The following is a 17,853-nucleotide window of genomic DNA, read 5'->3' as shown; positions in this document are numbered from 1 at the left end:
AAAGCTGTGGTTGTCCATTAGATACATCAAAGTGCTTTTATTAATTTACTTATATTTCAAATGTAATTCTTTTCAAGAAACCCATCTTTTATGCATGATATATTGCGATAGCAGCCTCCTGAACGAAAGAAAGTCTTTGTCTACAAATACAGCAATAATAAACCGCACAAAAGCACAACAACTAAGAAAAATTCATTTAAGAAAATGAAACATTTTTATACATTTGCCGCTATCTGCAAGATTAAAATCTTTCAGCTTCAAAAATACAAGAAGAATTAAAACGCCTGTGTCACATTGTTAAATGTTTCGTATATTTCACATCCCTAAAGCTCCGAGCTTTGTGCCATAAATGATGTAGAGAAATAAGTGTTGATACAACATTGCACATTGCATGTTTCGTTGGGTCGATGGAGCTTTTATGAAAGCTTGTTAAACCTGGTGACTAAAGCACACATACAAGTGGCACATTTTTTACACGAGGGAGCACGTAGATTACTTTTAAGAGATACTACGGATTAAGCGAAATATCAAATGCACAACAGTTGATCATTTTCATTTCCATTATAACTGGAAATTGACAATCTTTTCCTGATTATGATTCAGCAGAGAGTTAACAAGCTCCTCGAGTACGGAATTTTCCTTAGGCAATCACAATGACTACAAGTTTAAAATTCAATACTTTCCTAGCTTTAACAAAACGAACTGTGGAATAACAAAATTTTTAATGTAGAAGAGTAGATATGCTAAGAACTCAAATATTCTTATTAAAAATCTGATTAGGCAAAATAAGATTTTATATAACTTCAATGGGGATTGAAGCCCTCTGGATATGTCAGTGGTAAGAAGCCAATTATGTAAACTCCAGGTGTCAATTTGATGTTCAGTACGGCGGAAAGCAAAATTGGAGTACTTTCTGGTTTTTCATTGGTCTCAATTTTCGCCCTAAATTACAAAAGTTGTCGCCAAGTTTTGTTTACTTTTTAAGCGCACTCAGGTTTCGTAAAAATGCAAAGTTCACCGATATTTTACCCGGAATTTGCAAAGGCGCTTTATGAAGCTTCCCCGTGAACACACAAACTGTACAGTTGAGTTGAGTTCATTTACATGAGAGCTGATAAGATAAGAGAAAATTCGTGTTAATTTAACTGTGGGGTATTTATTATCCACCCAATCCAGCGTATACAAGGTTAGAGCGATGACCGCATATTACCCACTTAATGTGCTTACATTGGAAGGAAATTAGGTACTAAATTAGAACATTTTATTATTTATATCAAAAGCACGAAACTTTTGGCTTAATTTTTATTTTGCCTGAAATCCGGGTTAAATTCGAATAAAACTAACATAGCCGAAACATGAATAATTGTTTTCGCGTTATCTGCATTCCGACGCTTAATCAAGTTTATAAAGTGAAATAAGTGGCACAGGATTTGAAATTAATTTTTAGTTCTCTGCCTTAGTTCTTTAAAATTACGGCGCACTGAGAAACCGCCATTACTTTGCTGATAACGTCGTTAGCAACAATTAGCCTTGTTCGCTCATCTAAAACAATTTTCATTTCTAATTAAAACGCGTTTTACTCGACCGATATATTAAATAATTCACGAGACCCTTAAATTCTAGGGCGGCTTGTAATGCATTTTAGAATTGCGTGTGAAATTAATTAATGTTCATGTATCGACTAGAGAATTAATTTTTCGATTTTTTTGTCGACTAGTAATTGTTGCTTCCTTCCATCTTCCAGTTCGCTCTCAATTCCCAGTCGCGCTTTTTCATTAAAACGTGAATGAGATTCGTTCGTTCATACAGTACTTTATAACGATTCAATTAGTACTTTTGCTGAAAAGTTTCCTTGTTAAAACAATCAAACTGTTCTTCTTGGGCTCCCTTACACAAATTTTTCTGCTTTACCCTCGCAGTAATAACAAAGCAAATTTATTTTGCAACGTTTAAATATAATTTCCACAAGTGACAACTAAAACTCATCAAGAGCACAGGAGTGTTTACATGAAATGAGGTCGCAAAAGAATTTCGAATATAACTGTTTGTTATCATGTTATCAACATAAACGTGTTGGTAGCAATTCACGTAATTAAATGCATAACTAGTTGAAAGTTTTAACCTAATTCTAAAATAAATATTATCTTTCCACTATTTTGATTACGTCGAATAAATTCTCCTCGAAAGTGCGTTTAGTTTCGAAATTAAATTGCTGAAACTTATGGTAGGTGGAAGTACGCATGTTGAGAATAAACCTAGTAATATCCTAACCACAGACCTTCTACTACATTTTGGAAGTACATACATATTTCAAGTTGCTGAAAGGTAGAATAAATGTTGTTATTTTAGTCCAAACTGAAATTAATCACATACATATGACCTAAAGAAACGTTCAAACTTTCAACAGTTATCTTTTATTATTACATATTTCACGTCATATAAATCTCCTAGTTAAGAAAATTTAAATTTTTAACTTAGTTTTCAGTTTTCATCATTAGCGTATACTAAAACGAAAATCTTATGTAAGTTCTAACCGAAATTAAGAATTTTCTTATTATTTAAAATTAATAGTAGATTATGTTATTAGGAGTAAAATTGATTGTTTATGTGGCGAAGCTGAACGTTCATTTTGCCGAACGGAGTGAGGCAAATAGATTCAGCTAAGCCACATAAACTCACTTTTAGTCCAAATAACATATACTATTTTATCTACAAACGATTCCGATGGAGAGAAAAGAGTAACACACCAATAATAAAGTAAATCACCTCAATAATCAGGATGCTTTGGAATAAAATCATAACAAACGTCACGCGTCAGTTTCGGAATTTGTGTTGAGATTTCGAAAGTGCTGATTGAGTTAACCAGTGAATAACTGGTGTAGTTTATAGTGCAAAATGTCGAATGCTGATAATCTACCTTGTACCTCTCCAGGAAATGCTGAAAAAGCGAAAGAGACAAGAAAGAGACAACAGTGGTAAAGTTCAAAGTAAGTGTCAAGTAAAAGTGAAAACGCCTAGGCGTAAAAACAGTATTTTTACGCCATGTCTGAAAAGTAAAACTTTTACCTGTGTCATTTAGTCATAAAAGTGGTCACTTTTGTGACGTTTGCAGATAAAATATTTTACAAAGTTTTCTAATCTTGAAGCATCTTTAAAAATTTGCTGCAGTTTTTTTATACTTCTACAAAATCCTTCCATATTTGTTAAAATAATTTTGAATAAACATTATACTACTATATTCTTTTGAGCTAAGTTTCAAAGTATTTCTATGCTTATTATTAAAAACAAAGATCGTTATTTTGTTTTTTCTGTTGCAAAAATTCTAAAAACTACAATTTTTATTCTACTATTTACATCTTATAAAATAGAAAATCTTCAGACATATAAACAATAGGTAAGTTTCTCGACAATAGTAGAAACAGACCTAATATGAAACATCTAAGTAAATGAAATTTTTTATAGGGAATTACAAACTAAAGTTTTACCTTGCAATTGAGGTATTCCTGAAATATATTAAAAGATGATTTTAAATTTTTTATAAAGAAAAATTATTTTGAGATAATCTTAGTAAATTACTCCTCATTCATTGTTAAGTTTCAACAATATAAAGAATTTCCCGTTTTTGTTCATTTAAAATGAGAACAAATTAAATGCACACTAAAATCATAAACGTACAGTAAAGACAATGAATGAATGTCTAGCAAAACTAATTAATTTAATATTCACACATTTACAAACAAAATGTTTCCGAACAATATCGGAATATCGTAAAGCGTTCAAAAACAAAATTGTGGTATCAGGAGCACAGCAGTGCAAAGAGTGACGTACGCTGATTACCATTTGTGGATTTGTGCACAGTTTCCAGCCCTTGCTAAAATCATTCTTGCGCAGGGGCCCTTGCTAATACATATACCACCCTCTAATAATAATAAATATTCAGTAATATAAAAATAAGCACTCATAATAAATAACATTCTTGCGCAGGGGTCATACATTTTATGTAACCAAGACTGAAAATTCTTTAAATTTTATGTTGTTTTACTAATTTTGATTAAAGTTACTGAGCGTTTATTATTTTTACTGTGCAAATTGAATTTTTTTATCGAACAAATTACAGTAAAATACTGGGCGAGGTTTACTTAGCATTTATTACATTTACTGTGCAAAATATTATATTATACTGATCATTTATCATTTTAAACTGATCAAAATTGAATTATTTACTGATCGATTTATTACTACCCATTTAAAATTGTACATATGTTAAAATTTTATTATTATATTATTCTGTTTTATTCTGTCTGGATACTATAAATAAATTAGAAAAAATAAATTTGTAATCAATTTTTAAATTTAATACGAATATACCTTAGTAATCATCTTTTGATCTAATAAATAACAAATTATCTAGATATTATCAGAACCGGATTATTTCATTATTGATTACAACAACAATTTCAAAAAATCGCAAACAGTTTTCAGTCACAAACAAAAACGTCAAATCTGCAACAATTACCATGTTTACATTGTTATCACGTCCCTTCACGTAGCTGGAATTGTCATATAGATAATGACTTCAATCAATTCTATTCAGCATTCGGTTATTTAATGAACTGAAACATTATTTTTTCCAGGTGCAATTTTCACGGAAGACCAGAAAGATAGCAGCGTAGAATTAGCATTTAAATATGCGGTCTACAAAATTAACAAAGATAGGGTTTTGCTTTCAAACACCACTCTAGTATACGATATCCAGTACGTGCCACGAGACGACAGTTTCCGAACATCGAAAAAAGGTAAGTTTAGTTTAATAAATTCGATCTAATTGAAAAGTGCAGCAATTGTAAAGAAAAAAAGAAAATTGGTTGGCAATGCTAATCGGAAGAACTTATCATAGTCGTAAAAATTTTACCTAGAGTGGCTTTATGTAGCGTCAAAGTCTAAAACATTAAACGAACGTGGTATAATAAACGTCTCGGACATTAGTTTATGGGCGCGCTTTCCTGGATATAGAACTCAATTTGTTCTTCCTGTTATCAGCACCAGTCCAGATAGGGGGATTATACGGATCCTCAATGTTTCTATTAAATTTCACAAATCAATGTTTTCCGAACACCAGTGACGATCGTAAAACGAACAATCACATGATAACCCAATTTCTCTGACAAAAACTCCAGTAATTATCAAAACCAAGACGTCCCCAGCATATACTTGTTTGTATTGCATTAACCCAACTCAGTCGATGTTTGTATAAAATCTAGACGTTATTCGTTTTTATTTGATTAGGTTTTTGGCTTTTTCCTCGTATGAATTTCTGCAGGAAGTAAAAGTTCCGGGAAGTTTGAGATAGTTCAGTTTGTCGACGGAAATAAAAATAAACTACACGCAATAAATTGCTAAAAACGGCTAATATTGCTGTTCCTCTTCTAGACATACATGAGCAAATTCCGGTTATTAAGCGAAAAACACTCACAAAAAGGGGAGCCCACGAGGGCACAAGACACCTTGCAGAGCACAGAGACTTAAAATTGTTTCGAAATCGAAATCTCCTTACGGAGGATTTTCTAGGTGCGAAAGCCTACTGCAACGTAGGATTATTCAAAACCACAAGGAAGAGACACGCTGCGGTTCCCAGATGCTCATGGTTTGATATGGTTTTGGTAGTTTTAATACTATCTTTGGGAACTAGTTTATGAACAATAATGATATTAACAAGAACGGTAGAAAGTTCATAAGAATATTATTCCTGAGATTAAGGACTCATAAACATAACTTACTTGCAAAAAGATTTTGGCAAATTATTTAAGAACGTTGGGAGATTTAATGCCTAATTAAATCATATGTGTATTCATTTAATTAAGACGTCATATTTAAGATAATTAATTACAAATTATAAAAATAAAATTTAATAAAATTAAGTTTAAATTAATTTAAATTAAAAGTTCATACTGTTTAGCGTTTTCCTCCAAATTCAATTAGAAAAGAAGCGAATTACACCTACCGATAATTATATGTTTTTATCATTTGGTTATTTTTTAATTATTTGTTGTTGTTGTTTTATATTAGGTACTCATCATATTTTTACAAAATCGTGAGTAAATGTAAATTTATTTCTTCGACTATATTATCTTGACAACTAAATACAAACACGAACTAGACCAAATGCCAATATTTGTTTCAATTCTATTATTATTTTATTCTCAAAAAAAACATTTTTCCACTACTATAAAATAAACAATACTGTTGTAGTATCTGGATGTGTTCCCTGTAAAAATGACATCTGCAATGCAAGCAGCTGGGATGCTCTTTCAAACATTCAATAATTTTTGTCTACAAAAATTCAACTGAGGACATTCTCTTCTTTAATAAAAAACAGGTGCATGCAAAATTTGTACACAAGGCAAATACTAAATGCATCTTTGGAGCCCCTGTTATTATTAATCATACAATAAACAATAAAAGAAATCGCAAAAAAAAGAACAACTGAATGAATCATCCGAGTGAAAATTAAGATTTTCTCCGTTAATTTTATGCGAAGGAATTGTAAGATACAAGCGTTTATTCAGACAACATTAGGAGAATGGTATTATTATCTAACGTAACATTTCATGTTCCAAATTAATTTATACAATTATGCAAGTGTCTCAACAATTGTAATTTAATCTCTAAGTTGCAACTATAACCAAGTTAGTAACTGCTTCACATTTTCACTACAGTGCGCTAACAGCTTGTATGAATTACAACGATTGTGTATGAAATATTGTCGTCACAGTCGCTTAATTCATTCAATATCGTAACCCAACATTTACTTTTAATTTCATTCAAATTGCTTCAAACAAAATTTAATTAATTGCGTATTATTTTCGAGGTTGTTTACTGAACGAGAAAAAAACCCTGAAAAAAACTGTTCTCACAGCAGAAACATAATAGAAATTATTTACTGCGACGGCTCAAGTGGGAAGAATTACGCCTTCAAGTACGTGATAGCCGTATCAAACAAAAGGAAAAAATTTGACGCTGTCTCGACGCATTACCTGGAGAGTTTAATTGAACTATACAACTTCCTCTTTCATATCATTTGTTAAAATAAAATTGTATGTGTTTCAGTGCACAAAATTTTTACTAGGTAGTTTTTTTATAATTAAAAAAATATGTTTGTTATGCCAATATTTGTGGAAAAACATTTCTAAAAGGAAATAAGAAAACCTACTACTCTTGCTCATCCTGAATACGAAATTAATTCCAAAGTACACTCATCCATCATCTGGTATTTATTTATTTCCACGTAGATATATCGAGCGATCAAGATAGTTTGTAATCGAGTCAAATAAAATGACAAGTCGAAAGGTTAAATTGGCAAATTCAAAAAGACGATGATTATAATAACAAAATTTATAATTTACCTTCAAAAAAGAACGGTACGTCGGCGACTAATTCCAGTCCATTTTGCCGTTTTACCTTTCGACTTGTCATTTTATTTGACGTTTCACGTGAAGTTAGACGTACGTTCTCGGGTGCAACGATGACTCGATTACAAATTTTCTTGATCGCTCGATATTACAATATTCCACCGCATCGCCTCGGTTATTATTTGCGTTATGTGGTTTAATCATATTCGTACTGTCTCCATGCTTGTTATCTCAATGATAACAGTCTAGGCTGTTACAATTTAAGAGCCAGTTTCATAATCGAATTAAAAAAAAAAAACATTAAATTAAATGTTGTTTAAAATGTGCTGATTACTACGGATTTGTTGACAAAAATTTCACATTCTAAACCAACATTAATTTTAAAGTCCTTTTAATTCGATTATAAAACTGGTCCTAAAGAACGGATTATTAACGGACGTTGTTATGAATGTTGCTATACGAAAGGCACACTCGAAGAAAGGCTACTTGCGTCAAATTTGATATTATTTGACATTATGATTTTGAATAATTTTGCCAAAATCTTTTAGTATCACGAAAAATAGTAAACAACATACGTCCGAGACGCATTTTACAGACGCGATTCATAGTAAAATCTCGATTTTACAAACTTCCATCCTGTCTGTTATTTGCTACATATCGCCCTTATGACGTTCATAACTATTTCGGGACAACTATATCAGTATCAGTACATAATACCATGTTAAATTAATAATACACATTTTGCTTTTTTTTTATATAAATAAAATTTCAGCGTGATCTGTGCCTTAATTTTGTAATACTGTAGCAATTGTAATTAAAACAATTAAAACCATAGTTCAAAACGTACAGTCTGTTTTTTCTTTAAATGGAAATTACCAAGTCACCAAGGTGAAAAAATTGGTAGCAGCTTGTCTCCATAGCCACAAATTTTGTTTGTTTTTGTCCCTAGAAATTATATTAAAAAATTATGGTTATGATTTCAAATTGAGATGTTGGCAAAATTTTGACTTTTAGTAATCTTGTGTCCCTCTTTGCTCTTTGAAAGCGCTATAATAAATACCTGAGGACAGGCATCATTACCTAAGGTCTAAGACAGAATTCAATTTTGATAGAAACACACCGCAAGTAAGTACCTACAATGTTGTGGACAAAAATGAAAAGGATGTATATACAGAAAAAAGTTATTTAGCAAAAGATACAAGTAGATATTATGATGATTGGCAATAAATTTTGTGTACCTAATTTATTGAAATGAGCTCAAAGTTGATGCATTTTATAAATTCTTCTTCAGCTTTAGTTTCAAAATTGTTACTTTTTCAACTCGTTCCTCAAAAAACGATGCACAAGACACTAATTGAATTGCGTTCTTTCCGAGGTTCTTTCTCATTCATGTTTATTTAGTATTCTTGTCAATTCCTTACTATTGTTTAGCAAACCTGCATTACAAATTGCGTCTAAGTTTTAACAGACCCTTTTTCTAACTTCCTGCTTGCGAACTATTTGTTTCCAAAAATCTAAAAACTGTTAGCGGTACCGAATTTGTTCCGTTTTTGGTGTTTCGTATCTAAATTTTCTTAGACGGCTTTTTGTGTTGACGTGTATTGACATTGTTTTCAAATTATTTCAAAAAACCGGAACTGCCAACTTCCTTTCTTAAAATAACCATTAATGAATTTACTAGTGGTGCCAACGTTAAGATTGTTTGGCATTTCCATTTAAAAAAAAAACAGACTTTAAAAACACGTTTTATAAATTTGACGCAATGGAAGAAAATGCAATATCAGGAGTTTAAAAAACAAGTTTTTAAAAATGGAGGATACTGAAACCTACCAAAAATGCATTTTTGCATTACTCGACATACCAATTACATCTTCTAAAATTGTGATTAGATTAAACTGATTAATTTAATTAAAATTCTGTACTTATTAAAATGTCAATAAAGATTTTTAACGACTGAGGTTGTTTTAACCCACACATCAATTAAGCACAGAGTTCTAACAAAGCACATTTAACAGTGCGGTATTATGCAAACGTTTCATAATGTTTCAAAACATCCATTTGGTAGATAGAACTAAGTAAAAATCTAGTCGTTGCCTAAAATGTTCTATCCATTATAAATAAACAATAAAAATTGCAGTTATCAAGCGCAAAAACTTCTTTAAATCAACCTGTAAGCCAAAAATCAAGTCTGGCAATTTCGTGACGCGATCTTTCTCAATAAGTCCAAACTTGAATAATCCACTTAGAAAACAAACTCTGGTAACTTTCGTTGAATTTTCATGTCTTTGCAGCTTTGCCTAATTAGACCGGGAATTCTCTAGCAAGGTAGATTCGTATTGTAAATTAGTGCCAAATCTTACATGAAATTTAATCAAAATTTTGTTGTAAAGGTCACTAAAAAAACTACACAAGAGTTTGTGATTGTAATCCAAAATAATAATTTTAGTGCAGTTTCCATTATGTTCTATATGAAATGAATACTGTTTAACTATGACTAGAACCAAAGCAAATGTTTAATGTAGTTCAGTGCGGTCGTAAAGCCAAACAAAGCTTTTGTTGCTTAATTGTTCAAAAATAATTTAATAATATAAAATAAAAAATTGGTTTTGAATTACAATTTTATTTTATGAAGATACTAACTCTCATTCTTGTGAACTACATTAGTTCATTACCATAACTAAAGAATCTAATTATACCGGATACGTGACCCTTCCTCGTTTGCAGGATCCCGTTTAAATAAGCTTAGTTACGAGATTACAAACTTACCAAAATAATACGAACTGTGTAAAACTATTAACATCATCAATGGCGAAATTGTCCGCAAAACTCTTTGAAATCATGGCGACAATTAAACCCACGATCGATTCTGCAAACTTGTCACGTTCCAATTCATTAACGCTCTTGCAAACTCCCTCTATTTGCAATTTACCAAATTAAAAGTGTAAAAGTTTGGGTAATGCAAGACGTGCCTCGTCCGGTAAATCAATCTCCCGTTTTTATGCTTGTAAAAACCGGTTTATGATGTGAGACATTATCTGGTCCGATAATTCTGATTCAGATAAGAACTGGATATCAGAAAAATGATGGTAACGTGCACGCAATAAAATTGCAATAAAATGCAGCTTTATCCGCGTCTACTCTAAGCTGCAGTGGTTTTATGACGTAAGCTCAGGTCCACGATTTATTTATGACAATACTGTGTAGGGATAAAAACATAAAAATATATCGCACGATCAAATATTTCACTGAAATCTCCTGACCTCTATTTCAAATCGTAAACTACGGAATTTCCAGACTATACCTATGTAATTTTTATCATTCCAACTTGGAACCAAACAGGTAAAAATTTGGACAAATATTGGACACAATCTGCAAAGTTTAAAACGTTTAATGCCTAATTAATATGTCATTACGTTATGAGACAGCACAGTTATAAAATTTTAAATCCAGAGTTATATCAAGTGCACTCCAGAGCCATAAATTCCGTATATAAAATACATTTTATTGCGGCAGCTGTGTTTAGTGTTTTCATATTATTGTCAGTTTTCATATTTTACAGCGATCATTATTTTACGCCGTTTTTCCTTCTCATAACATAACATTGATTCATGTCGCATTATTTCATTTGAACTAAATTTAATTTTTGATATATTATGGAATAGGTACAATAACTATTATACAAGATGTTTTACATAATTTCAATTGTTACAAAACATTAGATACAAAAATAGTATATTATAATACTAGTTTATAAGCAAGCGTTTAAAACACGCATGACGGGTTTAAGAACACGACGCGTCAGCGGAGTGCTTTTAACGTCGTAAATGTTTTTAAGGTGCTTATAAACGAGTGTTATACGCTATTTTTTATTATACCTGGCTATTTACGATCTTTTATGAGCATTGAAAAAATGTGAATTTACACAATAAATTTATCAAAGGTTGTTTGTGAATCGTTTTCGTAGAGACAGTTACAAGTTTACGTTATTAAGCACATTTTTTCACGTTATAATTGGTTCAGACATTTCACTATTTCTTGTTACCTAGACAACTTTAAAATTCAGCGTGCTATAAAGGCCAAATTGCGCACGTTGCAGCGTGTTTTAATTTAGGATTATGATGCAGGTATAATAAAAAAATACATATTATCTTATTTTAGAAAACCCTTGATAGTGGCTGTCAAATTAATAATTACTTCATAAAAAAACAATTATCTTGTATTCAAACAATAAAAGTGTACCCATGATCTTAATCTATCTAATCCAATCACTAACTAACAAAAAATGTTGGCATTAATTACGAGTAGAGTTAAAAGAGAGAGTTAGAGTAGAGTTAGAACTCTAAATACGTTTTTTTGTTTTATTTTATTTTAGTTTTTAAAAAACTTTTAGCTGAAATAGTTTTGCAAATGTGCTGTAACCCTGTGTTGGAACACTTTAATGCTTCATTACCACTAATTATGTAAGCATTAAACTTTAGTTAACGTTTTGGACAGAGATTGTGCTAATTAGAATCTTACCACCCGAAACACTAATTAAATATTTTTTATTTGATAATTCCTATTATATTTTAATCAAGACTCTATCACTTAAAAGCCACGTTAAGCTACTTTGCAGTCAATACAATTATCTTGAAGAAAAACGTCACGTCTTTCTAATTAAATCAGCAATCGTGGGAGCAGTAAATAATTCTTTTCTTTATTACCCCAGCCAACAACTGTGAAAATGGAGATGATCTTTAACTCGGTTCGCAATAACGCCTTCTTTTATGTTTACGAAGTCACTTTTGTTGTGATCTTAGCGTATGTGTAGTGGTCGTAAAACCGGAAGAATTTAAAGGAATGCCTTTGAAAATCTTCACAATCATTACGTTTGTTAGGAAAAAATTTAGTAGCATTTTCAACTTCGCAAAACTCATTAAACCGAGATTGCAGGATTTTTATTATTCATTATTTCGGGGTTGAAGGTTTTTAGGTGTATTTATATGGAATAAATGTAACAAAATACACATTTGGTTGGGTTGGAAACCAATTCTCCGTATTAAGCTGACGCTCTGAAAGGTTATATAATATTCAGACGTAAGAATGGGAAAATGATTGCCTGCTTGTTATTTGCATTCTGAATATGAATACATAAATGGAAGAGGTGAAAGAGATGGAACGTGCAAGCAGGCCATACAGGATAACAAGAACCGACTAGAGTAAGCACCTGCGAACCGCCCCGGAAATTAGGGACGAGCGGTAACGCGGTTACCATAATTCCCATCGCGCACATGTTGCATACCCGTTACCGCTCTTAACAACCGATTAACGAGATCGTTCACATTACCGGCACTAGAACGAGTCTTCACAACAAATCACGATGGATTGCACTTATCATCAAAGGACACAGGTGTTAAAATTGCAACTCAAAGCATAACTTCGTTGTAATAGATTTTGATCGGAATTTTAATTTCTCACATCATAAACCTAAGTTCAGTGTCAAACAATTTAAGAAAAACCAATCTGTTATAACTGCAAACTAAGTCTAAAAAAATTCTTATATAAAACAAAATCTAAATAAATGTTTTTAAGCACAAATTAAAATCTTAACCAAATTGCCAATAGTACCTTAATATAAAATACAAGAGGCGCCTAAATTTTAAGCCTAATTACGAAGCCAAACCCATGAAATACGTGCTACGTACTCGTTTCAGAAACACATCACTCACAGATAATGAGCAACTTTTCTTTACTTGTATAATAAACTACTATTTCTCTGTGACGATCTTTTCTATTTTGTGTTTGATTTTGTGACACTGTTTCGTCGAGAAACATTGCTACACAATGCAATTTTGTAAGACTGTTTTTGGCAACTTTTACTTGCCATCGTTTTTGAGTGAGAAATTTTTGTAGATCAACGTATTTCATCGAAACTAATACAATTTCAGCTCTTTTCAAACAACTTGAGTACCTTATCCTTATCCTGATAGCTAGAATGACGACAAATCAAAATAATTTATAACTTATACAGTGCGATCAAAAAGTCTTTCTATCAAGTAAGCGTACTAGTTGAGGACGTATGTTTTAACTAAAACTTTCAAAAGTAGTAAAGTAAAGTATGTAAAGCATGGCTCGTGCCACAAAATTATTTAGAAAATTGCATGACCATATGGAAAAACTAATCTGAATTTGGTATTTAATATGATTATCATAGCAACACAAAATTTGTCCGGAAATTTTTTGACTCATTTGCTAAAATTAATAAGTGGAGTTTTTTTTGACACAAAAACTAACCTCAAATATTTAGTAAAACTCTCGGTAAAACTTTATTTTAAACATCTAAAACTAAGACTTACTTACTTGAACTTGTGATGTTATGCAATTTTCACATAAATACCACTCATGGCATTGATTGAATCCGGAAATGTTTTCTCGTAATTGGCAAAAACGTGTAATTAGCCTTCGTGTTCCACTCGGCCTAATTAATGGGGTTTCTGACAATTAGGTACTCGAAAAAATTTTCGGAAACAATCAGTGCATTCGGGATATTATACTTAAGTAATAACTCAAAAATTTAAGAAAATATTTTTAACAAATACTTAATACATAAAATATAATAACAATAATTATTATTAATAATAACAGTAATAATTTGTGAGGTTTTACATGAGTCTAAAAACACTCAAATCTGTAGCGGTTTCGACACCATAGACAATAGACAATATTCAATAGTTACTTATATATGTACTAAGGGCAATGGATGTTTCTGGCTCCCAAGAGCAACAAGTTTGAAAGGTCGAGCGTCTCCAGCTCGAGACCCTTGTAAGTCGCCCAAGGACTATACACACCAGATAATGTCAAAAGTGCATTAAAAATTGTAAAAATGAAATATAATAAATATAGTAAACTAGAAAGTGAAGAACACAGAACCCTGGGGGACAAATATAATACAAAAAACAAATATTATATCAACCTAAGCAACCTCTAATGCCCGAGAGCATAAAAATAGACCTCATAATAAATGAAAATTATTATTGATTAATGATTTTGATTTTAAAGATTTTAAAAACGTAAGCGAAAATTGTAAGGCAACTTTAAATTTTTAATAATGTTTTGAGATAAAAAGTTTTAAAGTTAATTTAGCAACTTTTTAATACTACAAAAAACACTTTTTTATATTAAGTATTATATTATTAAATATTATTAAGTTTTCAGGAACGCATGTGAATTAGTTTCAAACCCTTCGTTAAAAGTGTATTTATTTATTGAGTTCAAGTTGAGATTTCCTCAAGAAAATTATTGATATAATTAAAGGCAGATGATTAGATCTTCGGAATATCTTTGATTAAGAGTTACTTGCCAATAAACCGGCAGAAAGCCACCGGAGACACACCGCCCTAACATCCTGTCCTATCGAAGTTTGCTCAGTATTGCTATGGACACTGATAAATTCAATATAAGTTTGTTCCTGACATATCTTGAAACTTTGGTTTGGTCACCAGTATAATAAACTCGTGATGCAAACTTACAAACAACTTTGGCGAAAAGGACTTTCTCTGATCGTTTCTCTAACAATCAATTAATTTTACAAATCTTTTCAGTATGTCGTCAGATGGAATTCGGCGTCCAGGCTATCTTCGGCCCTTCGGATCCAATATTAGGAGCACATATTCAAAGTATTTGCGAAGCACTAGACGTGCCCCATCTTGAGGCACGAATAGATTTCGAGCCCTTGTCCAAAGACTTGTCAATCAATTTACATCCGAGTCAAGAACACATGAACAAGGCATTCAAAGATCTGATGACCTTCCTCAACTGGACCAAAGTCGCCATTATATACGAAGAAGACTACGGTCAGTAAATTTTTCCATTTACAAAGTGTTAATACTCGCAAAAAAGATTGAGACGATCGAAAGAATTCGGAAATTGAGTTAGAAAATCTTATTTTTTTCTTAGTTCCACTTGTTGGGGGAAAAGGTCAGCAGCTGTTCAACTTTTAAGCTTTATATTAGTAAAGCGCATTAGATCTTTAGAGCTTTAAAGCTTCGAGCAAACTTCCAACTTGCATGATAATTGACAGAATCCGAATATTTGATTCGTTTTATCCCAGAAAATCTAATCCAGTTTTTCGTAACACTGCAACACGTTTTTTGTTGCTGGGGTTGCGGATTAATTTTCTTATAGTAAGAGGATCACAAGCACGCAATATTTTATTCTGTACGAACCTCCCAGCATGTTATTTTTGATATTGTATTCTTTGCTGCTCTTTGTATGATTAAATCTTTTTTTTTTTTGAAGACAAGACAACCATTGTTGTCATCTTGTAAATAAAACAGCTGCTCATTACATTTTTAATCAAGAATGCATGACTATCAAAACTGTTTTTATGTTTGTAGTTTGATCTAGTTTCTTGTTTCCATTTTGGCGAGTCTGTTTTCAGGCCTTTTCAAGTTACAAGAATTGGTCAAGGCGCCGGCTGCTGCAAAGACTGAAATGTATATCCGCCAAGCTGGCCCCACTTCATATCGACAAGTGTTGAAAGAAGTGAGGCAAAAAGAAATTTACAAGCTCATCGTCGACACGAATCCCAGAAACATCCAAAAATTTTTTAGAGCGGTATGTCGAGCTGCAAATTTTTATTAATGTTTTTCTCTGAATTAGAAATAAGACGGCCTAAGGTCATAAATCTCCAGATATCTTGTTTGTATTATCGCAGAACACCAAATACAAAAATTCCACGATGAATTACTTGTCACTTGTGTAATTATTAATCAAAAATTTATATGAAAAGTTGTTTTGGCGGCTTGCGGATAATATTGTAAAACTTTTCGTATCGATCACCTTCGAAATTCCTTTTCATTTTTATCGCAAACTTTATTAATTATTTTTCTAGACAAATTCGAGACACTTTCCATCCCTTTTAATATTTTTGAGCTATTTTTAAAATAAAAACTTCTAGCAATTGTAACTTTTTGCAAACAACTTATAAAATATTCTGGAGAATTTATAGTTTTAGTTTAGCATTCAAATATCTGAAATTATGATAGAGGAAAATTCGCTTTCAAAGTAACGTCGCCAAATAATAAAAAAAACACATGTACACAAGTGTCTAAATTTGGTTATACAATTTTGATAAACGCTTTTCTATGCATAGAAATTCAAATAAGCTCTAAGCTGAATGCTACAGCTTAGAGAAGATGGCGTCAAAGCACTGTTAATGTAATTATTTCATTTGTTATGGTTGATTTTGAGAAACAAATTAGGGGTGCATGTTTTCCCGGATATTTTGAATAAGCGTTTCCTCAATACATTATTTCTTCCCCGCGTTCAATGATGACATTTCCAAATTACTTATATTCAGGTCCGAATTCTCTCCAAATCCAATGAGAAAAATATTTCGCTAATCCCTATTGAACCCAGGGCTTTGGAATTTACGAAAATATTTGTAATATAGATCAAACGTGTTTTTCATTAGGGAAATGTTGTATAGTGTCGTTCTTCGAGCACCTATGTGGAATTATTAATTTAGTTGGGGCATAGCTAGAGCGTCCGAACATAAATTTCTTTTTATTCCAATATTTAGAAAAGAGCTTTTTCCCTTTTTGCGTTTTATACGGATAAATACAGCACAGTTAAATTGGGAGCCCCACATGTTGTTAGCGCTGATCCCGCACCCTACAAAGACCGCCAATTTGATGGCAGCTTCAGGTTTACTGAAATCCAGAGCATGCTTTGATCTGCTGGTGACGGCGAATCGAAGTTAAACCTGCTAAGGCGCTTTGTTATGTCAACGAATACAAAACGTTGTTTCCAACTTAGTTTGTTTGGGAAAACTATGCTTTGATTTCTACCGTGGTATTACGACTGTCTAAGCAATTTGATTAGTCATAAATTGATGCTGTTACCATTGGTCAAAAAATAATCAATTGTTGTTCTTGCAGATTTTGCAACTCCAAATGAACGACTATCGGTACCACTACATGTTCACAACTTTTGTAAGTACTCTTCCGTACCTTATTTTCAAACTGAAGACTTAATGGACTTTAAATACTGACTTATTTTTTAAAGAAAATTGTCATGTTTGAAAATATGAACATCACTTATTTTTTTAGTAAAATTACTAAATGCTCCACAGACTTTTACGTACGTAAACACGTAAACACTTTAATCTATTTTTGTTGCCAATTTTACATTCATTAAAACTAAGATTTGTTTTACTGTCAAATAAAAATACATGGAAAAAAGACACAAATCATTATTGATGCATTTTTATAAGTATTTATTTTATAAGTACTTAATCATAAGAATTGTGTAGAATTAATTTTTGTAAACCCATCACCTTTTAAAAAATGTTGTTTCTAAACACTAAAAACATTTTTAACCGTTGATGTATTTTTTCTAATAAATTATTGTAATTATGTAGTAATATTTATTGTCAACAATAAAGTTATGTACTTATTTAAAA

The 17,853-nt window shown here is 31.6% G+C and overlaps 1 protein-coding gene across 3 annotated transcripts in view; it reads left to right on the top strand.

Moving 5' to 3' along the window:
* Nucleotides 1–17,853, top strand: part of LOC123014307 (glutamate receptor ionotropic, kainate 2) — a 98,310-nt gene that overhangs the window by 57,838 nt on the left and 22,619 nt on the right. For 2 of the 3 annotated variants that reach the window (XM_044413362.1, XM_044413361.1), the window contains exons 4-8: nucleotides 4,635–4,796; nucleotides 14,990–15,241; nucleotides 15,345–15,365; nucleotides 15,829–16,004; nucleotides 17,330–17,383. In XM_044413362.1, coding sequence (XP_044269297.1) covers nucleotides 4,635–4,796; nucleotides 14,990–15,241; nucleotides 15,345–15,365; nucleotides 15,829–16,004; nucleotides 17,330–17,383 — 665 coding nt within the window. The remainder of the gene's footprint in view (nucleotides 1–4,634; nucleotides 4,797–14,989; nucleotides 15,242–15,344; nucleotides 15,366–15,828; nucleotides 16,005–17,329; nucleotides 17,384–17,853) is intronic. The other variant, XM_044413363.1, reaches the window with a different exon arrangement.

Source organism: Tribolium madens, unplaced genomic scaffold (assembly GCF_015345945.1).
Source record: "Tribolium madens isolate multiple individuals breed KSU strain unplaced genomic scaffold, Tmad_KSU_1.1 Scaffold_97;HRSCAF=244;Tcas5.2_LG3a, whole genome shotgun sequence".
Taxonomy (NCBI): Eukaryota; Metazoa; Arthropoda; class Insecta; order Coleoptera; family Tenebrionidae; genus Tribolium; species Tribolium madens.
The sequence above is the reverse complement of the archived record's forward strand: the minus strand, read 5'-3'. Positions and strand labels throughout refer to the sequence as shown.